The sequence below is a fragment of the Anolis carolinensis genome, chromosome 3, assembly GCF_035594765.1.
Source record: "Anolis carolinensis isolate JA03-04 chromosome 3, rAnoCar3.1.pri, whole genome shotgun sequence".
Classification (NCBI taxonomy): domain Eukaryota; kingdom Metazoa; phylum Chordata; class Lepidosauria; order Squamata; family Dactyloidae; genus Anolis; species Anolis carolinensis.
The window spans coordinates 229,736,116-229,763,250 of record NC_085843.1 but is presented as its reverse complement, the minus strand read 5'-3'; the positions used below and the strand labels follow the sequence as shown (position 1 = coordinate 229,763,250).

The following is a 27,135-nucleotide window of genomic DNA, read 5'->3' as shown; positions in this document are numbered from 1 at the left end:
GACTTCATTGGTGGTCTTCTATCTAAGTACTAACCAAGGCTGATCCTGCTTAGCTTCCAAGATCAGATGGGACCTGGTGACTTTATATTTATACTCCCAAATTCTTGCATTCTACCTTTGATTCAAAACAAAGCAGAAGGAAGAAAACTGACCAGTTTCAAACAGGATTTGAAGCAGAAGGGGTGGGGGAGGAAGGAGAGTTTTATGATAATAAAACTCTCAGTTGTTCCTATTGCTATTATATTAAATATATTGTTTTATTTGCTTACTTCAAGTATTTGTAGACTGCTTTTTAATGCCATACCCTACCAAGGTAGCTTCAACATTGATAACATATAAAGAGCAGGAACTTTAAGGCAGTAAAACAGAACAATAATTTTAATAAGAACCAGAAGTAACACTAACAAACAACATTTAATAGCTTTCTACCAATTGTAACACCTATATGCTACTTTGTGCTCCTTCGTAGCTCTTTCCTGCTAGTGAGTGATGTGGGCAAGAGATATTATCAAGACAGCTTTTAAAAACTGGAATACATCTGGGTTTCTTCCCATTTTCAGTCCACAAAATCATGCACAGTTTGATTTTATGAGATTGCATTCCTCTCTGACAACATTTACTATAAGCTATTCAAGACATAGATGTAGGGAATGCTGTCAACATACTAAGCATGCGAGAAAGCAGATATTGTAGAAATGGGAGGATTTCAAAAACAGGCAGAAATTGACTCCGCTCCTTTCCCTCTGCATAGAAACACTTAAAATAGGCATTTTTCCTTGTGGCGGGAAGTGGTGGATTTGTCCGATTACTTTGTGATGTTTTAGTGTGGACATTCATATGGGCAGCCTGCTAATGTTCCTTTTGTTTTCATTAGTGGTTTAAAAACTGTGTGGGTCCCATTGAAAGAAGTGCTTTGAAAAATGTGCCGGTCTCCTTTAGTTTAAGGGCTTAAGAGAAACTATCCTAAGAAAAGTGGTGTTTCAAAAAGAACACCTGTTTTAAAAGGTGTGCTGGTATCCTTGAAATGACTGAACTAGGAAGGGGAAGAGGTAATCCTGTGTTATTTGGAGTGAGTAAATTCTCTGTCTCTTTTAAAGACAGAACCCTATGAACACCATGCTTTGTGGGGTAAAGTCTTAAAGCACTGTTATCATTTATGGGCAGATATAATAAATGAGCCCCCGATGGCATAGCGGGTTAACCATTGAGCTGCTGAACTTAATGATTGAAAGTTCATTGGCTCGAATCCGAGGAGCGGGCTGAGCTCCCGCTATTAGCCCCAGCTTCTGCCAAACTATCAGTTTGAAAACATGTAAGTGTGAATAGATCAATAGCTACTGCTCCGGTGGGAAAGTAATAGCGCTCCATGCAGTCATGCCGGCCACATGAACTTGGAAGCATCTAAGGACAATGCTGGCTCTTCGGCTTAGAAATGGATATGAACACCAACCCGCAGAGTCAGATGTGACTAGACCTAATGTCAGGGGAAAACCTTTACCTATAATAAATGGCTTACTTGATTACCAATCACAAAAACAACTGTCCTAGTTAAATAATGATCCCCAACTAATCCTCAAACACCTAATAACATCCTGTCAACTATATCCTGCCATCTATTTCTCTCATTAAAGCCTAGCATGTATGGAGAGCAAGTATGCTGCAGAGGTTTGAGTGTTGGACTCGGACTCTAGGGTCTGAATCCCTGCTTGGCCATAGAAGCTGACTGGGTGATCTTGGGCAAGTCACACTCTCCAAGCTTTAGAGGACAGCAATAGCAAAGACCCTCTAAATAATATTTGCTAATCATAATAGGAATCAATGAAAGTCAGATTCTACATGAAGGCACATAGGAGTAACAACAACAGTGGTATGCATTGCATGTAGGTGATATAACCTGCTTGCTTAAAATGAATGGAAAATGAACTAATATTGTACGACATAGTTACATAGCAATTGATCATTTTTGTTTGAGAGTTTCTGAACTGCATCACTTTTCTAGATCTAGAAAGAACTATTTCTTCAAGACTTAGTTAGTCAGTCAAGCCACATAATCTGACAGACTGAATTCCCCCCTGGGGCATGGAAGGAAGAAATGATTTGTGGCTGCACAAGGCCATACACTGTAACCAAAAGCATTATTTTCAACAAGATATTTAATACCATATGCACACATTATTGGAGAAACAAATATCATCAGAACACTTATTTAGACTGTAGCTCCCTAAATTCTAGTGACTGAGGGGATTAAAGAGATTGAGGTGCAAAAAAAGTAACTTTTCCCAGGCTTCAACAAAATTAAACATGGGCTGAAGTTTGATTTGTGAAGATGCATTAGCTTCCAAGATACTGCCTGCAGCATTAAGGCACAGCTGGAAGAGCTTTCTCCCCATCCAACCTTTCTCATGGCCTTCCTACTGACAGAATGAAGGAGGCAGAGAATGAATGGTTAACCCTGCTTGGTTATTCCCAGTGTGCACATAAAGATTCCTGCAGTTTTCATTCACCCCTTTTAAAAACTAATCCTCTGGCACAATGCAAGGCAACTGGCCTCACTGATCTACTGTAACCCCTCCAATCTGATCTCAGCAGCCACGAAGTGTGATGAAAACTGAGTTACCTAGCGACTGGCACCAATCATGTCACTCCCAAGTACTACTATAGCACTACTCTGCTGGCACTCCCTGCTGCCAGGCAATAAGCAACCAAAATAGAAAACAACTCCTCCATAATACACTGGGGTGGTCTGAATGAGTTCCTCAAGAAATGAGCCTGACTTTTTGGACATCTTAACCAACAGCGATGTAACTATAAAGGTTGTGCAACAAGCCACAAAGAGCAGAAAGGATCAAGCACAAACCAGTGAGGGCTTGCGTCAAGCTACTATTATTTATTGCAAGCATTTTCATCCTATTCCTAGCCAACAAGGCTCTCGGGATGACTTATATACAATCAATAAAAACAAGGACAGTATCTGCTTGCAATTTTACAATTTTAAAAGATTTAACAGAAATGGGAAAATATGGGTAGAAGAAAGAGGAAAAAGTAGATAGTCTTTCAGCAACATTGGCGGAACACTTCCCATTTCAGCTTTTAAGTACTACAGTCTACAAAAGGACTTTAACTAGGTGAAATTGGAAGGTGGGTTTATGCTGACTATTGTTGTTAAGTGTTAAGGTTAAGTTAGACTTGCTATAGGTCATAGGTTTCTGACTTATAGCAACCCTAAGGTGAATGTATCACAGGGTTGCCTTGGAAAGATTTGTTCAGATGGAGTCTGCCTTTGCCTTCTTCTGAGGATGAGAAAATTTATGGTACGCATATTTTCTAGTGATATTCATAGCATTGACACTTTAAGAAACAAGAACGAAAGGATAAAATAGTCTTGATAATCTTAGGCCCCTTCTACAATGCCATGTAAACCAGACTATCAAATCCATATTATTTATCTGCTTTGAACTGGATTATCTGAGTTTTCACTGCCATATAATCCAATTCAAAGCAGATAATCTGGATTTTATATGGCAGTCTAGAAGGGCCCTTAGCTATTCAGGTTGAATGGGTCATAACTACTATCATGAAGTCTGACCACAGCAAAAATTAGCTACATGGTATGAAAAAGATACAGTGCACACACACACACACACACACACACACAAAACTGCTACAGAAACAAAAAAAATATAGGTTATAGGTTACTTCTAGAAGCCACAGAGATTATTGTCTATTTGACAATAGTTTACAGGAATGGGAAGCTTCCTGTTAAGTAATGGGAAATTATGGATCCACCACTGGTGCAGTGGGTTAAATCGCTGAGCTCCTGAACTTGCTGCCCCAAAAGTCAGTGGTTCGAATCTGGGGAGCGGGGTGAGCTCCCACTGTTAGCCCCAGCTTCTGCCAACTTAGCAGTTTGAAAACATGCAAATATGAGTAGATCAATAGGTACCGCTCTGGTGGGAAGGTAGCAGCACTCCATGCAGTCATGCTGGCCACATGACCTTGGAGGTGTTTATGGACAACATTGGCTCTTCAGCTTAGAAATTGAGATGAGCACCAGTCCCCAGCACTGGACACGACTAGATTTAATGTCAAGGGGAAACCTTTACTTTGCTTATGGATTGTACAAAATGAAGGCAATTGTTCATTTAGCAAAACCTATTAAATGACTGAGCAGTTGACTGAGTTAAAGGAATTGTATGATGTGAGCAACCTTTCCAGCCTTACTGATAAAACTGCTCTGTTTGCCTAAAAAGGGTGAGGCAAATGGAGCCAGGGTTCAACATAATTTTAACACAGTTCATTTTTAAGGATTTATAACATGAAAAGGGGAACAGACAGCACTTTATAGTAATAAAGTATAGTAATAAGTACAATTCTATCAGTTTTATGGGAGATGTCCAAATCCGTTAGTCCATCAGCAGATGTGACTGGGGATGGGGGATTAAAATGTTTTAAAACACGATCTTCTTTAGCCAGAAAGATATCCTTGGAGACTGAGAAATCTAAGATCATCTTGTCTCTCACCCCCTGCCTCCAGAAGGAAAAAGATTCCTGAAAATTGAGTCTGAATTAATGTTTCCTGGTCAGAACAGAATGTTTCAGCCAGAATTTGGAAAAGGGATATTTTTTTTGCACTTCAGCTTTCAGAAAATCCACAATTTTGGCACCAAACCTGCCCTCAACTTGTACATGAGGTTGACATATACACAGGTATATATGGTAGATTTAGGGCAATATGTTATAGTAGTGATAAAAGTAATGCTTAGAAGAATTGCAATACAACACTCAAGTTTTCTCAGTGGAGAGTTATGCTCTCTTGATACTCCTTTGGGGGAATGCACCAAAAAGCAACCACCGCCACCATTTTCCCATTCAGGCATTCAAAAAGGCTAATAGTGGCACAAGGTTGTAGAGAGTAGAGGATGGGCACCAATGCTTCTCTTAGGTTTTCCTGGAACCGATTAAGTTCTTGATTCTTCCCATTTTACTCAGACAAGTGGATGTTTTTTTTTCTGGTAAAAGTTTAGGTCGTGTACTTACACTGATCTTTTGATAAATCGATCCAGATTTTTGGGCCAATGTTCTGATTAAAAATTTCTCATTTTATACATATGTACAGTAATAGTTAATCACAACTAGAATAGGCTAATTGAATCAATTGGATTTAGCCAAGTACTTATTTACTAAGTTTCCATTGATTCAATGCATCTAGTCTTGCAGGAGCTAAAAATGGGCGTTAGAGCTGTTAACTCTCCAGATGTTGTTGCATCTCAACTCCCAGAAGCCCTGACCAGTATGGCCAATGGTGAGGAATACTGGAAGTTGTAGCTGAATAGTATCTCACCATCATAGTAGAAGAGAGCTTTCCAAATTGTGTGTCATAACGCATTGGAGTGTTGGTTGCAGTATGTAGGTGTGTCACGTGAACATAATGACAAACCTCTTGAGTCTATGTGAAATAAACAATAAATCATATATTTAAAATATAAATAAATGCAAGGCTTTCCTAAAATAGTGCTGTATTCCCAAACATTTCATTATTACAATTCATGAATGTTTCTCTATCTCTTATGGTTTAACCTTTGGTAAGCTAGTAAAACTGTATTGCCACGTTGCGAAATGGTGCATGACTAAAAAGGTGTTATCACTAATATGAAATGTTTGAAAAGCTCTGTAGTGGAATATAGATAGTTCTTAAATAGGTGACCAACCAGTTCACAGCCAAAAAATAGCAACAGGTATATTCATACAAACTAAAACTGCTACTACTTTCACCATGAGAAGAACCAATTCTACCTGAAGATCCTGAGGCGCCTTCAAAGTTCTCCTCTCCAGATTATACTTCATAGGCTGCTAGAGTTTCCATTACTAATAGCTGCCTCAGCCACAATTTAAAAAATTGAGCCTTTTGAGATACATCAAACTTGGAAACATGTTCACACAATCCCCCATTCCTCAAAGGTTCCACTGCATATACCGCATTAGCAGGAACATGCAAAACACTACTGTGGAAAACTATTTAGACATTTACCAAGCACTGTGAGTTGACAGAATTTACTAATAAGAATCTCACCTATATCTACTTCGATAACAATAATGGTGAGTTCCATGGCAGAAAAGGTCAAGTGACATAAGACTATACTGTGGAAAGACATGATTATAAGGGGGATGAAATGAGAGAAATGGCCCCAGTTTCACTGCAGCAACCAAGAGAAAGAAAGACTTTACATCCTACAACAGCTTTCCTCAATGTGATGTCCTGCAGATATTTTAACCATAGTTCCTATTGCCCTTGCTATGGTCAACTGTCAGATGACACAATTTGAAACATGTGGAGAGGTCCAAGTGTCTGTACCTGTGTGCTTAGATCAGATGTCAGACACTAATTGCACTATTGCTTTTTATTTATGCTTATGTTTCTTATTTATGCTTATGCTTAACCAAGAAGAAGGAAAAGTCAGACCAATGGTGGCCAATGGTTCTCATGTCAGTGAGGTGGTGAATCCACCCTGGATTTTCATTCAAATCTTAAACTCAAAACACACTCTATTTTGGATATAGGGTTCAGTGTCTTGAATAGCTCTTTTAAAGTTCAGACTAAAACTCTGAGTGGATTGATCGTGCCATCATGGTGACCATCAGTTGCCCCTGAGCCCAACAAAGGAGTTCTTTGGAAATGCCCAAGTGACTTCCACATTTAAGGTTTGATTTCTTTTTTTTTTTCTAGTAATGTTTCCCTTTATCTGATGATGTCACCTCTTTGATCACTATCACATTTTTCCTTGAGAGTACTTTCTCTCATTTTTTTCCATTCACAAGATATCTAGTGTAATCAATTTTGGTTTAAATTCAACCAATAGTCCTAACTACAGTAGAAATGCTGAATTAATGAGTCCTAAATAAATATTGATTTTAAAGGGCTCACTTATCTCTCACTTTTGCTTCTGCTCTGTCTACTGTGTTATTTCCCAGGCCTAGAACATGCTTTTTCTTCCTCCCTATATTCAAAACAAAGGAAGACTAGTGAAGCAGCCACTCACTGCATGGAGAAAATTGAAAAATGCTAATCAGTGAAATGATGGAACTGCTCAAAAGATATTTTGTCTCTGACTTCTTATATCCTTGATATGGAATCTGTGAAAATTCTTGAAGAACAAGCAAGGCTCCAGTAGCTCCAACTCCAAAAAGGAGAAAAACTGCTTAGCTTAATGTCCATCCCAAGAAAGGCTCTAGAACAGATGATTAAACAGTTTGCCTGTGAGAATTTAGAATTGAATGCTGTGATTACGAGGAGACAGCATGGGTTTTGTAAAAAGAAGTCATGGCAGACTCATGGCAGTCTGATATCAGGAGAACACTGTGAATGGAATGTATCTTAACTTCAATAGGGCTTTGGTGCTCCATGATACATAACTTTGAACTAGACAAAGAAGGCATTGAGATAACCAAATACTTCCTAACCATAGTTTAGTTGTTTATCAAAATGGAGACTGTAGCCAATAAACCAGAATAAGACTAGAACTTGGAAGAGCAGCTATAAAAGACCTAGACTAAATCCTCAAGTGTAAATATACCAAAGTTAGGATTTTCAACACCTTTACATTGTAAATTTCTATTTATGGTTGACAAAGTTAAATAGTAAAGAAGGCTGATAGGAACTCATTTGAGATGCAGTGCTGGAAGAGAGCTCTGTGCATAACCTGGGATCTTATCACATTAGGAAATACTCCATTTCTGAGACTGTATTCCATTGGAATCTGTCTGCAAAGCATTGCAGAAATGGATTATTTGCAGACGGGATTCTAATCATGTTTTTTGAAATACTATGGATTCTTTCATTGCTGAAGCACTGTTTTTGTGTGTGATATGAAAATCTGTATGTATCCCATCAGAAACTATACAGCTTGTCATCTTTGGGCAGAATCTCATGACCACAGACTTTTCATGATGGAAGCAGCTGCCATTTCTGATTTGGATGTCAAAGAGGAAAGACTTCCAGAATTAATGAATTTGTTAATTGCCATTTAACCTCATTCTTTTTTAAAATGTTTTTTACTGAAATTTGTGCAAGTTCCTCCCTCCATTGCATCTGTATGTGTAACAGAATGTTAATATTTAAAAGAACGTTAATTAGTAGTAGTTTGTCACTTTGAGGCTACATCATTGCGCAATCTTAGAAAAAAACTTTTTAAAAGGTCATGGAGTGATGTAGAGGTTTGAATGAATTGGGAAGAGCCAGCCTTCTGTGGTGTGATGAGTAAAAGCACAGTATTTTCAAATCATAAGAATAATAATCAGATGTGATGAGGAGGCTATTCATCCCGTCTCAATACAGTATGCATCCAGTCCCCAAAAAATATGGGCTGCATACTGATATAAAGGGATCATATCCCAATGTGATAAGGTGCCTGGACTGCCAAAAGGACAAATGAATGGGTCATAGAGCAAATCAGATATGAGCTCTTCCTGGAAGTCAAGATTTGGACACATCATGGGAAGATATAACTCAGTAGAAAAGCCAACACTAACTGGTAAGGTAGAAAACATTAGGAAAAAGGAAGAACTTATTACAGATGGCTAGACTCAAGAAAGTCACAGCCCTGATTCTGCAAGGCCTGAACAGTATGACTTGATGGTGATCAACAACAATGATTCTGCTGTTAGGTGGATTTGTAGTTGGTTATCAGAACAAACCTTAAGTGTTTCGTCAATGATGCCTGGTCATCTAAGAGATAATGGCAATTTGGGTGCTACAGAACTCTGCCCTGGGCCCAATGTTGTTAAATGTCCTTATAAATAATTCTGATGAAGTAATACAAAGCATGGTCATTGAAACTGTAAGTAGTGAATACCTTTAAAAGATCAAATCAGGATTCCAGTGGACCTTAACAGACCAGAGAAATGAGACAAAACTAACAAAATGCATTTCAGTGAGAATAAATGTAAAATTCTACACTTAGGCAGAGAAAAACAGTTTCCCAAAGACATGATGGGTAGCTCCTGGTTTGATAGAAGTACATGAAAACAGGATTTAGGGGTCTTAGTAGTCCACAAGCCAAACATGAGTCAACAGTATGGTATAACAGCATCATTGCTTAAGATATGTAACAACAAGATGGAATCAGAAGAAGGTGACCAACTAATAAAGGTTCTTGGTAGGTTCCAGGTATTCCGAGAGATGATATCACAATTTTCTTCAAATATCTTATGAATTGTCACATAGAAAACAGAGAATGTTTGCTTTTTGCCAATCCAGGGAGGTCTGGATCAATGGATTTAAAGTACAAGAAAATACTTTTTGACTAAATATTAGGAAGATTTTCCTAATGGTGATTGCTGCTCAACGGTGGAATAAACTGTCACACAATGTAGGACACTCTTATTCGCTTGAAGTTTTTACATAGAGATTGAATGGCTATCTGTCAGGGATACTCTAGTTATGGATTCTTGAATTGGTAGGGGATTGGACTGAACTGTCCACATTCTATGTGTCTACTTTTCTCAACCTGTGCTGCCTCTCTTTCCATCCCTCACATGGCATAGATTTTAAAATCTTTAGTTAGGAACTATATCCCCTGTGTCATGAACAGAATTTCATACACTACTGATTTATTAGTAATTGTTATAGTCATTTAGTACTCTGGAATGTCTCCAAAGGAGATAACTGAAGGTATGCATTTGAAACCCTGCAACATTTAATTCTGGATTAGAATGCTTGTTGAAAGTTGTGTGTATGGTGATTTGAGGTGTTGCACTAGGTCTCTGGGAAACCAAGATTCAAATCCATACTTGAACATGGAAATCCATTGGGCCACCTTGAGCAACTCATTCTCTCTCAGCCTGAGAGGAAAGCAATGGTAGATCTCCACTAAACATTTTTTACAGAAAACTCTGTAAAACTCACCATTAGTCAGAAACGGATCTGAAGGCAACAACAACAACACAAAGAAAAACATAATGAATGTTCTATAATCACCTTGGTGAATTGCTTCCTATCATAATTCTGAATAGAGGAAACCCAGTATGTCATAATCTTATTTGCTTTAAAAAGAGCTGCAGCGATGCAATGGATTAAACCCTTGGCCGACTGAACTGCTGACCTGAAGGTTGCCGGTTCAAATTCGTGAGACGGAGTGAACTCCCGTCTGTCAGCTCTAGCTTGTGGGGACATGAGAGAAGTCTCCCAGCAGGATGGTAACACATCTGGGTGTCTCTTGGGCAATATCTCTGTAGATGGCCAATTCTCTCACACCAGAAGCGACTTGCAGTATGTCCTCAAGTCACTTATGACATGATAAAAAAAATCACTTTAAACCCTCACAGCTTTACTCATTTGGTGTATGTATGTTTTGACTTCCCTTATAATATTCTATGGCAGCAGATAGCAATCACTACCCAGTGTAGCTATAATCACATCACATCATAGCACTACCTAGCCAAGGAGTCTAATAAATATGGGGAATATGAACATTCCTTCCCCTCAAAAAAGAGTTCCTGAATTAACAAAGAGACAGAAAGCATCTGGATCAGTGAAAATAAGTTTGTGGGTATTTTTTTGTTTGTCTAGATGGCTCACAACCTAATCCTATAAATATTTACTGACCTGTATGTATACATGAGTTCAATGGTATTTATTCTCAGGTAAAAGCCTAGGATTAAGCTCTGAAATGTAAATGTAAGCAAAGCTAGTATAAAGTATTTTGATATTTTCATTTAGAAATAAAATCTGAACAATACCAGGAAAGATTTGATGTTTCCTTCTTTGGAAAGAATGCTAACCTTTGGCTTCTGGAATATCAAACTTAAAATAAGCAAAATACAGCATATGTTTTATTATTACATCTGAACTTTGCACTTTATCAACCTCAGACTCAAGGTGTGTGTTTTATATCAGAGATGTCTCTTTGCAGAAGATTTTGGTTTGCACAACACTCTTTTAACATGAGTAGACTTCAACAAGGGCCTTCAGATGTTTTGGACTATAACTTCATTCATCCCTACTCAGAGTGACCATGTGGTGCAACAGAACTGGATGGCAGCAGACTGGAAAATGCTGATCTAAACACATCTCATCCTAACATATGTGATGGATTCAATGAAGACAGATTGTTGTGAACCAATTAAACCTTTTGGTATGAATTACTTTCCTGGGATGCTATAACATTTACTTTAAAATCAATTGATAACGTCAGGTGAAATCACTCCCACTCTTCCATAAATACAACATAGGCAATTTACTTTTAAAAGCATTACAATTCTTTCGCTGGCATATAATCTATAGATGTCCACATTTTCTAGGTCCTTTGCGAGTGGGTAAAGAATAGAAACAATATGTCAAGTTTTCATCCCCAGAGTGATTTTAAAAAAATGGCTCATACAATAAATTTGTCAAAAATAATGGCAAGTAATGGAAATACTGAGACCTTTTCTAGCCCAGCAACTGTATCATGCTAATAAATACAGAGCCTATGCTGTGGGCACTCCCCTCCCCCACAAGCCCCAGGCTTTCCATTAATGTATATTGGGTAATTAATGTACAAGCTTTAGGAGACATTCTTATAGTAGAAGGCAATATTTTGGCCCCCAGCCCAAACCAAGTAAAGTGTGCATATACGTATGTGTGTGTATAGAAATCCTACCTCCTGAGTCAGATACCATACCAGATGCAAAACACAGACAGAGGAAGAGCTGAGGGAAGAATGCAGAGGGGAATGAGGGGGGAAAGCTTTAAGCAAAGAAGAAGAAGAAAGAAATGACATCTTTCTTTCAAAATGTGATCTTACCACTTTCATTCTTCTCGATGACATCCACCACCTCTCCAGCCTGCAGGCTGATCTCCGAGTTCTCCTGTTTCTCATAGTTTGACACCACCACATACTGCTCCAGGATCATAGGTTCAGAGCTAGCGTCAGCACCTGGGGAAGGGAAAAAGCAAGCTGTGAGCCAGCTTCCAGCCATGGCTCCTCGGGAGCGACCTCTGTCCACACGACTCATGATAGGCCGAGGTGTCACCAATGCCAAGCCAATCACAACCCCACTTTGGCTCGCGGCATATTCCCAAATGGCTGGCCATATAGAAGTTGTTTCCTCTGGCCCACACCTCGGCAGCACAGAAGAACATTGGAGAGTGGAAGCAGATGGGAGAAAGAAAAAATAAAATAAAATAAAAACAGTCCCTAAGAAGCAACACTGTCTTGCTGGACACTAAGTTGCAGGATGGAGTCTAAAAATAAACCGCTTCCCAACATTGTTCCACTCCATCCTTGCTCCCATTCAGACAGAAAAAGTTATCCTAGTCACAGCCAGCATGAAAAGGTTGGGGGTGTGTGGAGGAAATCCCAGGCTGTTCCAATAAATGGAGAGGGAAAAAAAGCACAGGAGTCCACAATTTCTTGCCCTCATAGGCTACGCTCTTGCTTTGCTCTTACAGGCTGGAGCGGAGAGTCAAAAGGAGGGCTGTGGACGCCAATCATATTTGCCTCACGCTGCAGCCCTTAAATAGAAAACACATGAGCAATGTTGAATGAGGGAGGTGGGGTGGAGGAAGGGAAGAGGGGAGGGCGCAATGGACTGTTTACTTGAAACAGAAGAAGAAGAGTTACAGCTCCAGATTTTTTGCTTACAGATTTCCCTTCTCCTCCATTCTTCTTTCCCCTTCCAAACAAGTCTCCCCAGAATTATCCCCTTGTTAAATTAACATGTACACACACAGCCATCTGCTTCTTACATGCAGGAAAACACTTCAGATAGTAACACTCCTGCCATGCCTTTAGCATTTCCTAAATTCCCAAATCCTTTCTTCCCTCCCTCCCCCTCTCATTCTCTCTCTATCACATACACAGACACATTCTCTTTTTCCCTCCTCCCAGCATTACCTTTCCTCCGATGCCCAGGCCTATTTCTTAAATACAATGCTATAGTAAATTCCCCACCAACACTAACACAGACACCAGTTTTCTGGTTCACTTTGTTCATCTTGGTTATATAAGCACAGAAACAGGGGCATTCTGCCACTGGGGATAGGATAACTTTTCTGCGTGTTGCCCAGCAAGCTGCCGAAGCAGCACGCCTGTCCTCTCTCATCGGGTCGCTCAGAACATTAAAAAGGACCTATCCCGCCCACTCCTGAACACCCACAGGAAAATTGACTCTCGTTCATTGCTCCCCAGTGCCTGCAAGAAAGAAATATGTGCTACAAAAGCATTTTTAAAGCCATTGCTTTCAAAGTCCCCCCCCCCTTTTCCCCTCCCTCCCCCACCCACTTATGAACAAAGGACTTCCTCTCAGAGACCTTAAAGCCATTAAGTTCTGAGAGATGTTTATAAGCATATTGTGCCTTCAAGTCGCCCTTAACTGATGGCCACCCCATGAATTTCACAGGGTTTCCCAAGACAAGGAATGCTCAGAGGTGGTTTTGCCAGTTCCCTCCTCTGAGGCGTATTATAGACAGGCAATTGTGCACATCGAGGTGGACATTTCTTTTCTCATGAAGAATGGTACTGTTCTGCATCCACTTACTTCCCTGGGCTCTTGAAGACAACAGTCAGTCAGATACCGATGATGACTTTACCATGCTTCAGTATCGGATAGCATTCATCTGATGCTCAAAAGATGAATTCATCTTGATGCTTAAAAGAATGGTGCAGATGACTAACAGATGACAGAGTACAGTCCTATTGTGCCTGCTTACTCAGAAGTAAGCCTGGAAGACCAACTTGTACCTGATGGGCTAGAATTCAGTAGTTCTCAGCCTGGGGTCCCCAGATGTTTTTGGTCTACAACTCCCAGAAATCCCAGCAAGTTTATCAGCTGTTAGGATTTCTGGGAGTTGAAGGCCAAAAACATCTGGGGACCCCAGGTTGAGAACCACTGGGCTAGATCTACTTTAGACTTTATGAAAGCAGAATTTAAAAATTCTGCTAGAGTTTTGAAATGCTGCCTTTTCTACAATAGTAATATTAAATGTTAATATATCAAACTACAATCTATTTTAGCAGTTGTGCATGGATTGCATTGCTTGACCAAAACGGAATTGAATCTAAACAGAAACCCCCCAGACTTTTGAGAAGGTGTATTACAGTGGGCAATCCTCTTCCAGAATGCCTTTTATAACAAGTCCTATTCGCTTCCTGAACTATCAACTTTATTTCATCAGATCACCAAGCATGCACCTTCAACCACAGTGGTTCTCAGCCTGTGGGTCCCCGGGTGTCTTGCCCTACAACTCCCAGAAATCCCAACCAGTTTACCAGCTGTTAGGATTTCTGGGAGTTGAAGGTCAAAACATCTGGGGATCCACAGGTTGAGAACCATTGATTTAGGACCTACAGCTGCCCACCTTCGTGTGCACAGTACTGGAATAGATGAATCATTGGTTTGGTTCCTTTTAGGCCATCTCCTAGATTTTGAAATATGCCTACCTTGGAGTCAATCCAGTCACTGTAATGTAGAGTTATTTCATTAAGGCTAACATATTGGCAGTGTGTTGTAGTGGTTTAAGAATTAGACTAGAATTCAAATCTTTTTTCATCCTGGAAACTCACTGGGTGATCTTGGACAATTTATATTCTCAGTCTCAGAGGAAGGTAGAGGCAAAAACCCTTTGGAGCAAATTTTGTGATAAGTTCACCTTAGCTGATTGCGGGGTTGTCATAAATCGGAAATGACTTGAAGGCACACAGCAACAAAGCGTAGACCTATTCAACCAGCTGTTGAATTGTGAGTCAACACATAGATAAATCTCGTTGATTCAAATCAGGATCAACAGCAGGATTTAGGTTTACATGTGCATAAGATTGCTTCACAACAGTACACTATAAATCACAATATCCTCACTTCAAATCACACTCAAATCAAGTAAATAAAGAACAACACTCAAAAAAAGGAACCGCTGTTCTAACAGATGCTAGTTCTATCAAGAGCCATTTCTTTGCTGTCAAGCAAGGTAGGGTAGGCCGAGAAGCTTACAAAGACCAGGCACTATGGGAGGAGTGATGTGGAAAATTGATTATGCCTTTTCCAAGTGTCTTGGATCCAAGGCTCCCTTGGTATATGCTGACTGGCTGGCAAATCCTCTGGCTGTTGGACTTCTACTTCCACAAAGAGAACCACAGAAGCATGAGAGTTGCAAAAGGCCACAAGGGTCATCCAGTTCAATCTTTTTCATGCATAAATATACAACTAAGGCACTTTAAAAAGATGTCCATCCAATTATTTAAAAATCTCCGTGTGGAAAGTCCACCATTTTCCAAGTCATTATACTCTTGCTGGACAGCTCTTACTTTGATATGTCTGTCATGAAAGTTCTTTAGTATAGTTGGTTTTATCCTATAAGATCCTTGCCAGGGGTACTGGTTAAAATCAAGGAATGGGCATCCAGTTCAGATGTCTTGTGTCCATTCAGATCATCTCCCTCTTGTCAAGACATTTCTCTTACAATTGGAGCCCTATTCTCTTCAATCCAATAGCTTTTTTCCAGCAGAGGCAGGAGTAAAAGGATCGTTTACCAAAACATTCCCCTTCCCTGTCAAATTCATACTGCCTCCCATGCATGAGAAGTTATCTAGTTCATTCCAACTACCCAAAACTCTTTTTATAGAATGGAAAACCTCTGAAGAGAGATTTCTTCATAGATTCCGCCAGACTGCCTATTAATTGAATGTGGACTGGGGCTCTTCCAACATTTTTCAGGAAGGCTCTCTCTGCACTTTTTACTTTCCCATGAAGCAAGAGGCAAGCAAAATATAGATGCAAGAGTGGAAAATGCATGAGGATTACTGTGGGATTAAGGTTTCCATTCTTATTCCCCCCAGTAAGCACCAGAATACTTGAGATTTGTCTTCCTTTTAAAAAGAGGGTGCTTGGAGATCATGAACATTAGACATACAATCCCTCAATGCCAGCATGTTAAAATGACAGGAAAGGTCTCTGCATGTGCAGTGCCCATAATTTAATCATCTTGTTCCCAATGCATGGATATCTGATCACAATACTACTGCATGTCGATTAATTTTTTACAGCATTATTCGATCTCACAGTAGCTGTTTGCATGATTGGAATTTGGTTTATAGAAGAAAAAGATAGCCAGAGAGTTAGCATGGTTTAGTGGTATGAACCTGGAAACTAGGGCCTGAATCTCAGTTGGCCATGGAAAACCACTGAGTGATCTTGGACAAGTCACATCCTCTCATCCTTTGAGGAAGGCAAAGGCAAGTCTTCTATAAACAACTATTGCCAAGAAATCCTCATGATAGGTTTTTTTTGGTGGCACATGCGTCAAACACAAAGCCTACAGGCCGAATCTGGCCTACTACATCATTTTCTGTGGTCCCTGGACATTCAATGCCAGGGCAATGTATTTACATTACTATAGCCTTACAATGATAACTGGCCCTTTGAAGGCAACGATAAGGCTGATGTGGCCCTCAGTGAAAATGAGTTTGACACATTTGCCTTAAAGATAAAGGTAAAGGTTTTCCCTTAACAATAAGTCTAGTAATGTCCAACTTTGGGGGTTGGTGCTCATCTCCATTTCTAAGCTGAAAACCTGGAGCAATCTGTAGACACCTCCAAGGTCATGGGGCTGGCATGACTGCATGGAGCGCCATTACCTTACCATCAGAGCAGTACCTATTGATCTACTCACATTTGCTTGTTTTCAAACAGCTAGGTTGGCAGAAGCTGGGGCTAACAATGGGAGCTCACCCTGCTCCCTGATTCAAACTGCCAAGCTTTAAATCAGCAAGTTCAGCAGCTCAGTGGTTTAACCCCCTACACCACTGGGGGCTCCACACTTGCCTTAGGGTCACCATAATTTGGAAATGGATCGACAATAAGAACAATTCAGCTAAAATCAATTCTCAAAAATAATATCCTGAAATAGCAAATCAATTCTACTTGTTATTCATAGATGGAAAAAATTGAGGAATATATATATGCATATATATAATTATTTCTTGATAGATGTGAAGATATAAAGACATAGCTATTCATCTTGCAAGGAGAGGGTAAGTATACAAAATTCTTTTGTATATCATTCATATATGTATATGATAAAATGATTACTGTGGGGGGGGGGGGAGGAAGTATTTAGTCAGATACCAATTGTACAAGTTCTTCCACTTAAAAAGATGAGAGAGGCCTGTAATTGACATCATAGGTAGACCTCAACTATGAGAGACAACATGAGAAAACACATCCAGAAAATCACATTGCAAATAAATTTGTGAAAAATCAGACAATGTGATTTTCTGGATGTGTTTTCTCATGTTGTCTCTCATATATTCTTGTGAGTTTTTCCATTAACACGTTGCTTGAAATCTTGTTTAGCCACTCATGTACAGAAAGATCTTCCGGAGTTTTCTAGTGTGCATCCATTTCCAATCTTGCTATTAAAAGTAAAGCGTTAATGAGTTCAATCCACTTTGACCTTGAAACATTGTGTTCCATTTTGACCTTGAAACATTGGTATCCATAGAAAAACTATACAATCAGACTTTGTTTTAGATGTAATTTTTGATCACAGAACTGCTTAGGACAAGTTGACCACAAACTTATTATTGTTTCCCACTGGAAATGATCACATATTGTTTCCAGTACATCATGATTTGTCCAACATATTTAACATTTAAACATGTAATTTTTAAAACTAACAGCTTTTGCTACTGTGAATTTCAAAAACATAGCATGTTGCAGTTAATGTTGTTAGTTTTAATACATTGCAGTAAATGTTGTTAGTTTTACTATGTTGTTTCCAAGTTCTGCCAACAGCTAGGATGGCCAGGAATAATGAGAGTTGCAGTCTAGCAACATCTGAAGTGTATCCCTTCCTGCTGACTGTTTTGCACAGTTACCAAGTGCAATGCCTTAAATACATAGCTAAATATAAATAACTTTTGCTTATCCCACTGATATTTTTGATATATTCTTGCTGATGCAGTGCCTGGTCCTGCCTTTCACACAGATGTTAAATTTCCAATAAATAAATAAATAAATAAATAAATCCCTCTATGTCAGAGCAACATAGTATTTTTTTTAAAAAAAATAATCCATCCTCTTCAGATTTGCTAGTTTCAAAGATGATTTTCAGCCAAGAAAAAGTTGAGGCAGAGGAAAGGGTGAAGTCAGATTCCTTTCTTCGACCACTTTCTTGGAAAATTGGCTCACACTCTACACATTCCAATCCAGGAGGTTACAGGTAGACAGAGTTACGGCAATGGTATTCCACACACAGATGTGTGGAACCACTTGAAGCGCATCCAAGAAGCTGCCAGACGGAGAGCACCTAAGTACTTCGGCATTTGACCCATTTCAACTAGCTGGAGCAAGTGTGGATTCCTTTAGTTACACTTCCAAGTCAGAAAAGGAACAGTTAAGAGAAACTGAGATTGTGGAAGGACATTCCTAAAGGTGGTAATTTGGCAGATAGAAGTCAAGCAGCACAAAACTAATAGACCAGGTGTTCTTTCTTTATTGAAACCAAGTGCTGATCTATGCATCTAGGCAACCGCATATGTCTCCAAAGTGCTTTTATGAGGGCAGCAAAAAGGGGAGGGAAGGCTGCTTGACCAAGAATCACACCTGCTGATTCTTCCCTGGAAAACTGCCTCGTGGACAGCATTTTCAGCGAGAGAAGAGAGAATATATATGTAACTACAACCAGCTGGGAAGTCTTTGGAGGGAAGAAATAGCCCTCTCTTCCAACTCACAGCACTCACCTAAAATTGCTGTATACTGTTAAATATGAAATTGAATTTTCTATATATGTTTGTCTTAGAGTAGAAGACTGTTGGGAGGAGAAAAATGAAAACAAAACAAAAATTCAAAATTAAAATGGTTGTGAATATAGAAAATAGACAGAGCCAAAGAACTAACTTTCAACAACAGTAGAGTCCCACTTATCCGACTTCCACTCATCTGACACACCGTATTATCCGACGCCCAGGGCCGCCCTCCCTTGCTCACGCACCAGGCTGGGTCCTGATTCTGCCACTACTGCCGCCATAGCTGCCGGGACCTGGCCTGGTGAATGAACGAGGGAGGGAGGGAGGGAGGGCGAGCAAAGGAGGGTGACAAAGCCCCCCCCCCCCTCACTCACTCACTCAGTCACTCAGTCCCAGCAGTGACGGCGGCAGCACCAGGATCTGGCCTGGTGAGTGAGTTAGAGAGTGAGCGAGGGTGGGAGGGCAGGACAGCGAAGGATCAATGGGGACAGAAGCTTCTTCCTCCTCCTTCCTGATGGCCAGCCTGCTGAGGAAGAGAAGCCTTTTCCCAAGCAACAGGGGAAGGGGCTCATTCTTCTGCACACACCCTATTATCCAACAGTTTCGCTTATTCGACATTCTGCTTGCCAGTTTAAGTCAGATAAGCGAGACTCTACTGTATATGGATGAAAAAAGGTCCTTGGGGAAGCCATTATCAGTCTCATGAGAAAGTTCCCAACCTCATCTGCAATATCCATGAAGAAACACTTCAGGTCAACTTTGGATGTTTGCTCTCCCTGTTTGAATTTTTAATATACAGAAGAACACTGCAGAAGAGTTAGGTAAAGGTTTCCCCCTTACATTAAGTCTAGTCGTGTCCGACTCTGAGGGTTGGTGCTCATCTCCATTTCTAAGCCGAAAAGCCGGTGTTGTCCGTAGATGTCTCCAAGGTCATGTGGTCAGCCTGACTGCATGGAGCGCCATTACCTTTCCGCTAGAGCAGTACCTATTGATCTACTCACATTTGCATGCTTTTGAACTGCTAGATTGGCAGAAGCTGGGCCTAACAGCAGGAGCTCATCCCACCCCCCAGATTCAAACCACCAACCTTTCCATCAGCAAATTCAGCAGATTAGCAGTTTAATCCGCTGCACCACTGGGGGCTCCATGCTGAAGAGTTAATGAGGCATAAATAAGTGGGACTCTTAAGCTCCAGGCTGGAGAAGATGCACAAAACTTAGCTGCATGCATATTTTTAGATTTTATGCTACACTATTCCTACAACATAGTGATAGAAGTCTTCAGTCATTTTGAAATACAGCCAGGAAGAACACCAAGATTTTCATTTCTGGCAGTGCATAGCCATTCAAAGTCCATGCGGGAAGAACAGAGAAATTCTCAGGGATGAATCTGCCAGGCGATTTTGATATATTTTCTTATTGCTCTCCATTTTACTTCAGTGCATAATGTGCCACAGTTATGTATTCCAGGAAAGTTGTAGCAGTAGGAACAGCTTTGGGCCAAAGAATATTTAAAACTGAGTAAGTACAACAAAGCTATACTTCAATTGCCTACCTGGAATACAACAGTGTCTTCCTTTTTTATATTATTTATTACAATATTTATTTATTACAATACTTATACAGTGTTCCCTCACTTATCGCGGGAGTTACATTCCAGGACCACCCGCAATAAGTGAAAATCCATGAAGTAGGATATTTATTTTAATATTTATACATTATTTTAGTAGTTATACACTATTTTAAGTCTGTATAACCAATCGTGTATTAATAAATCACCTCCTTCTCCTCCCATAGGCCCATGGGCTCATTTTTTCTCTGTTTAGCTTCTTCTTCCTGGCTTCCTGAGACTGTAAATTGTAATTTTTTATGATTTATAATATTCTTTTAGAGTTTATTGAAAAACCACAAAACAGCAAATCCGCGAAAACCAAATTGCAAAGTAGTGAGGGAACAATGTATCCCGCCCTTCTCACCCATTGGGGACTTAGGGCGGCTATATTATGTTAATGTTGTGTAGTGATCTGAGCACTGGACTACATTTCTGAAGACCAGAATTTGAATCCTGACTTGACTATGGACACCCACTGAGTGAACATGGGCACATGACCCTCTTTCAGGCTCAGAGAAAGGCAAAGGCAAAACCTCCTCTGAACAAATTTTGCCAAAATACGGTTCATATTAGAGTTGCTATAAGAAAGAGCCCCAGTGGTGGAGTGTGTAAAAGCACTGAGCTGGAGAACGAAAGGTCCCAGGTTCAAACCCCGGGAGCGGCGTGAGCGGTCGCTGTTAGCTCCAGCTTCTGCCAACCTAGCAGTTTGAAAACATGCCAATGTGAGTAGATCAATAGGTACCGCTCTGGCGGGAAGGTAACGGCAATCATGCCGGACACATGACCTTGGAGGTGTCTATGGACAACGCCAGTTCTTCGGCTTAGAAATGGAGATGAGCACCAACCCCCAGAGTCAGACATGACTTGACTTAACGTCAGGGGAAAACCTTTACCTTATAAGAAAGAAATAACTTGAAGACAAACAACAATAACAAGGTACAAAAGTCTGACAGTTCTTAAATTGACTTTCACTGGAGGTCAAAATGTTCTCAGCTTGTCATCCTAATGGATTTGCTCAGGTAATATTCTACAGTTCCAAAGAAGTTTGGCTGAGATACATTTTACAATTTGAGAAGTACAGGCTTCTCTTCTCAACTTCTGTGTCTTTTTTACACTTAGAAATATGTGTGGTGTGTTCCTGTGTCCATATGTGTACAAAGGGCATCAGATCAGCTGCCAAATTTGCTTTCTGTTAAAGTGCTGAAAGCCATAATCTGATACCTGAGTTCTCTAGACCAAAACCTTGCTTAATGAAGTACACATGGCTTCAAGTATAAGACATGCATACTCTCGGGGCAAATCTTTGCCTTCATATTTTTCAGAATGCTTTCCTGCCTCTATAATATACGAACTGGCTGCCTCCTGAATACCACATCTATGCAAAAGTATTAGTATTTTAAAAGTTAAGGCCTGATAGTGTTTGCCTCTTCAAGGGAGATTCCCTCAGCTTATACAGTTCTCCTTGTGTCTCTTTTGAACACTACAAAATGCACAATCACATTCAGGTGGGCAGACTGTCATGCAAATGGCAAACCCCTGAGGTATGTCCATGGAACCTTGGGCTAGACAATGCAATGGATACTATGTTACCAGAGGACAGAAACATTGAGTCTACATGATTAATGCATGGAAGTGCAGAAGTGCAGCACAGTGTTTCATTAAATTTAGCATTCTAGTAAGATCCTGACTCAGCCTTTCATCCAGTGAGTAGAAGGAATACCTTTTAAGCAGAAATATACAATTGTATGTTCATATCAAATGATATTTTTTTGCTTTGATATATGCTGGAATTAAAAAAAGAAACCAGCCACTAGGTCAACTTTTCCCAAGCACTTTACTTTAAAGCAGTGCTTCCCAACCTTTTGTCCTCCAGGTGATTTGGACTTAAACTCCCAGGTATTGTGGGGTTGGAGGACCAAAGGTTGGGAACCACTGCTTTAGAGGAACCCTAAAATATTTGTCATCTCAAAAAAGGGTTTTCTAAAGCCCTGATCTCTCATGGAACCTCTAGCAACCACTCACAGAACCCTAGGATTCCAAAGAACTCTAGTTGAGTAACCTAGATGACGACAAGATGTCGCTGTTTCTCCTGGGAATTCTCTGGCTGGCCTGTGACAAAGGCAACATGTGGTTTTTTTGTTGTAACAACCTTGAGAATGACAGTAAAAGACAGAAGAACAAACAAGAGTATTTTCTCTGTCTATGGTTAATCATGGTAATGTACAATATACTTTAATAATGGAAAATGTTATAATTATATACATGTGTTTTTAGAAAATGATATGTGTAGTATTATACTTCAGTTTTTCCTCTTGATTTCTTACTGAATGAAGTAGTTAAATCTCTGCTTATCTGTAAGGGGCAAAGCATTAAGTAGCATCTAAATTAATGCTAATGGTAGATTAGGAATTCTTGTCTTGATAACAGCTACTTTCAATTTTCATTACCCCAATTTACAGCATTTCAAAATAGATAGATAGATAGATAGATAGATAGATAGATAGATAGATAGATAGATAGATAGATAGATAGATCTAGGCAAGAGACATGAAAGAATAAAGAGGAGGAAGTGAGTAAATGAGACTATTTGGGGTGTTAGGAAGTTTGAGTGGTAAGAAGATAACTGGACTAATTCACTTTACCGCCTTGATTGAATAAATGGAAAAAGCAAGTCTTTAGTGGTTGAAAGGAAGAACTTTTCCTTTGCTTTCTTAGAAGGTGGAGCATATAGAAGAGGAAGAAACTTGAATCTTGCTGTTATTTGAAAGAGTTCTCTCTCCCACCCTGGACATTTCACACATATATATATACACCCCACTTGCATAATTCTCACAGACCTCTGAACAAACCTTTGAGGATGCCTGCCATAGATGCAGGCAAAACATCAAGAGAGATTGCTACTGGAACATACAGCCCATAAAACTCACAGCAACCCAGAAGGGGGCATTTCCTTTGTCTGCGTAGAAGTGGAGCCATTAAGGGAGGAAAAAAAACCCTGGCACTTCATGTTTTGGTGTAGCCAGAATGGGCTTCGTCTGCTAGCTTAGGTGGGGGGTGAGCAACTGGACTCTGCTTTCGTCACTTGGAAAGACTGCTGGAGAAGACACATCAAGAGATGGTTCTACTTCTTTCACTCTCCTAATAAGTTTACTTCACATGGGAAGCCTACTGGAGTTCTTACCAGTTGGTCACTGTGTTCTCCTTTGAAGAAGAAATGCTGTATAATAGGAAGACAGGTCACCCAGGCCAAACTGCCTTGGGATCAGCAGCTGCTACCTCTTCCGATCCCTTGGGAGAGCACTTGCATATTTCTCTAGGCTGGAACAGGCAAAATATGATACTTTGTGCTTTAAACCTCTTAAAAATTGCCACTGAGTAATTTCATATTGATAATTTTGTGGATATTTCAACTCCATTGGAACATATTCCCCAGTACACAAGACTTCTCTAATAAACTAAGTTCCACCATTTACTATGGTCTCAATTTATATTACAGATCCAAAAACCACAACCTCAAAGTAAATTGAGACCTGTCTGTATCTACCATTTTATTTTGGGAGCTACATCAAGAAAACCTAAACTAACTTCTGAAGACAGAAAACTATAGCACTCAGTTATTTTTCAAACAGCTCAATTGTAATTTCATGTCAATAAACAACTTTTTGTACTCCAGCATTGGCTGTTTTTATCAATATGACAGAGAAATCTGCAATTATAAGGAAGCCCAGATACATCAACAAGACTATAACCACCAAAGAGAATTAGAATTGATTGCTGCAGAGTTAAATTCACCTGTAGATGTGTTTTGGTATTTGTATTAAAGAACTCCAGATTTGAGTTGTACCCTGTTTCAAATACAGAAGAAGCTTAAATCACAGGCATCCAACAGCAAATTGAGATAGTTTCTTATTAATACTCCAATCTCTATGCTTTATTTCCTAAAGAGTTGACTCATCACTATGAACATCTGCTGTCAGAAGAATTAGGGACGAGCTGTTCATAAACACCGTCCACTTGAACCAATGGCTAATGAGAAGTAGGCTTACATTTAAAAATAGGATGCCATTGAAACTACAGAATGAAAATAAGGATGAAAGCCACAGTGCAAAAGAAGCAATCACATGATGACTATTAATATGTTAAAATTGTACACAGATGGCCAGTATGTAGCAATGTTCTATTTGGTAACTGGAACCCAGCTTTACAAAATAGTAGCCTAAATGGGCACTAGGACATTTTGTTTCACCAGAATCAAGCAGCCTCCCAGTTGTGCTCCTGGATTCCAGGGAAAAGTGGCCTTTTTTCCAGGAACATGGCTCTAAATTTTGAAATGTGACTCATCAAGAATTGTCCTATTGCCACATTCCAATAAGTCCAAAAAAGGCAGAAAAGTTTGTTAATTATATATACACATTATTGTTGTTGTTATTGAGTGCTTTCAAGTAATTTCCAACTTATGGAAATCCTAAAGCCATCCTGAGATGGAGGGAAATACGCGTGTTGTAATAAGCAGTTAAAGTTGGATTTACCTATTAGGGTAAGTCTACACTGTATAACCCCTTTGGAGTAACTCCTTGGTTAGTGTCAAAGGCTTCAAAAAGTTATATTGGATTTATTGTGAGAGATTATTCCCTCTCAGTTCCACCAGATCCTGCCATTTTGCAATGCTGGCTGAATTCAGGGGTTGGAATCCTATAGCCAATGGATCATATGTGGTGCTTTGGGCAATTTTTCTTGGTCACTCTTAACTCCCTTGCTCCTCTAAAGAATCTTGGCTTTAGAAACTGCAACCTTTGCTCCTGAAAACCTCTAGAAGCAGCAACTGTGCATCAAAACAATATATTACCCATTTCACTTTGAGGGGCTCTACAAAACTGGAAATGAAACTCCAGTTATTTCACATTAAATTTGAGGTGATTACAAGTTTCACATTCAGAACAAAGCATTTTATTACAGAAAGAGCAAGCCTTTGTGGCAGGGTACTTGAAGGACTGCAATACCTAGAGCAATATTCCTCCCGTGATTCTGCTTACGGTATATCCATTCTTTGCCCTGAACAAATATGTCCTCCGTCTTAGGAATCTTCTAGGTCTTCTGTGATTCTATGGTATACTTCCAGCAGTCACCTTGGTGGAGGACTTAACAAATTTGCAGAGAGGATACCACAGAGAATACTATATGATAACATTCAGCCTAATGTCAGCTCACTCCAGCTGCCTCCGAATGAATACAAGAGACTCCCTCTGTTGTCACCAAAGACTTTACTGAAGAATACCATACAAACATATAAAGCCAAGATTGCTGGTCAGCCCAGAAAGATCTCCTTATATACACTTCGCCACATTCAAAGTAACAATTCCCGCCCAGAGAAAACCCCGCGCAATTCTTCCCGCTCGCCCACAGCTGTTTTCCTTCAGGGTGAGAGCTGCAGGTGCCTTATCAGTTTTTCGATGTCAGCGTCCTTGATTCCTGGCGCCAGAGTGCAGGCCCAGGAATTATGGTCCTGACAGCTTAACATGTCCATTTCAATAGGGTTCACTATTATTCATAGTTTTCTGTTTCTCCATTAAGTTCAGAAATGTATCCTCCATGGATACAGGGACTGTACTGGAAGGAAACACTCACAAATTCCCAATACCTTCTGAACCAAGTTAGGGATCCTAAACCTTTGACTTAAGCAAGGCCACTGGTACTTAATTATTTGTCTACATCTGAGTCCCCTGTACCCTGTTGCAAGGACATAAAAAATAAAAACAGCATAGGAATGGAATAACGTCATATTTCCAAACACAGAAGTTTGGTCCAAGTTTAAAATATCAAGCAATCACAAATTTACAAGAGGAAATTGAGTCATTTTGATAGTATTATTGTACCCAGAGTTGAAGTCAAAACAGGAGATCGGCATGTCCCTGATGATGGAAAAACCTCAAGCCAGAATCAGTTCAATATATTTGAGTTACTATAATGTAATTCAAAGTATGAAAAATAGCTGATTGCATTTGGCAAATAAACAAGTTTCTAGAGCCTGTGGAGCCGAGGTCCTTGAAGCAACATGTTACGGGCTGCCTGTGCCACTACTGGGTTCAAATGCCTCAACCGGAGCAGAGCCACAGGTTAATTTCTCTCCACATGTAACATCAGAGAGCATAATATGGTCCATAGCACCATTCTAGGGCCTTTCTTCTGCCCCAAAGTAATGCTTTCCCAAAGAGAAAATACATTTCTCCACCCTAAAAGTTGATTTCCTCCCATTCTTAAATGGCTTCAAGAGCAGTGTTTTGTTCTAAAATTTTAATCCTTCTCCAATAAGACAAGAAAAGTTTGAAATTGCTAGCGGATTTCCAACTACATCTGGCTCAGATTTTAAATTTTCCTCCCAGCATTGTTGGGTCTGGTGTAGGCTATGGACCTCATCAGATGCAAGGAGAAGAGCATCATCTCTCTGCTTCTCTCTGCTGCTGGAATCGAGTCCCAAGGAGCCCATCACATGACGCAGGGCTACATCCGGCGGGACTCCGTGGGGCTCCATTGCAACAGCGAAGCCCAGAGGAGTTGGGTGTTTACCTGACTCCTCACTGAAGAACGGAGGAGAGGTGAAGAGGAAGCAGAGGACAGCAGAGAAAGGAGAGGAAGAAAGAACATGGGCCCTGATGGGAGGGAACAGCCTGAAGCTTCCCTGCACTATTTCAAGTTTTCCCCTGCTTTCCCCCGCTTTATCCCTACCAGTCTGATAAGGTCCTATAGCTCAATCCAGGACCAAAGAATTGAGTTTCACAGATCGTATTGGTTAAGAAATGGAATCTTT

At 40.0% G+C, this 27,135-nt stretch overlaps 1 protein-coding gene across 7 annotated transcripts in view; it reads right to left on the bottom strand.

The window, feature by feature from the left end:
• The window catches only part of sh3pxd2a (SH3 and PX domains 2A), a 304,174-nt gene that overhangs the window by 80,474 nt on the left and 196,565 nt on the right, over positions 1 to 27,135 (bottom strand). For all 7 annotated transcript variants that reach the window (XM_062976295.1, XM_062976293.1, XM_062976294.1 and 4 more), the window contains one exon: positions 11,781 to 11,912. In XM_062976295.1, coding sequence (XP_062832365.1) covers positions 11,781 to 11,912 — 132 coding nt within the window. The remainder of the gene's footprint in view (positions 1 to 11,780; positions 11,913 to 27,135) is intronic.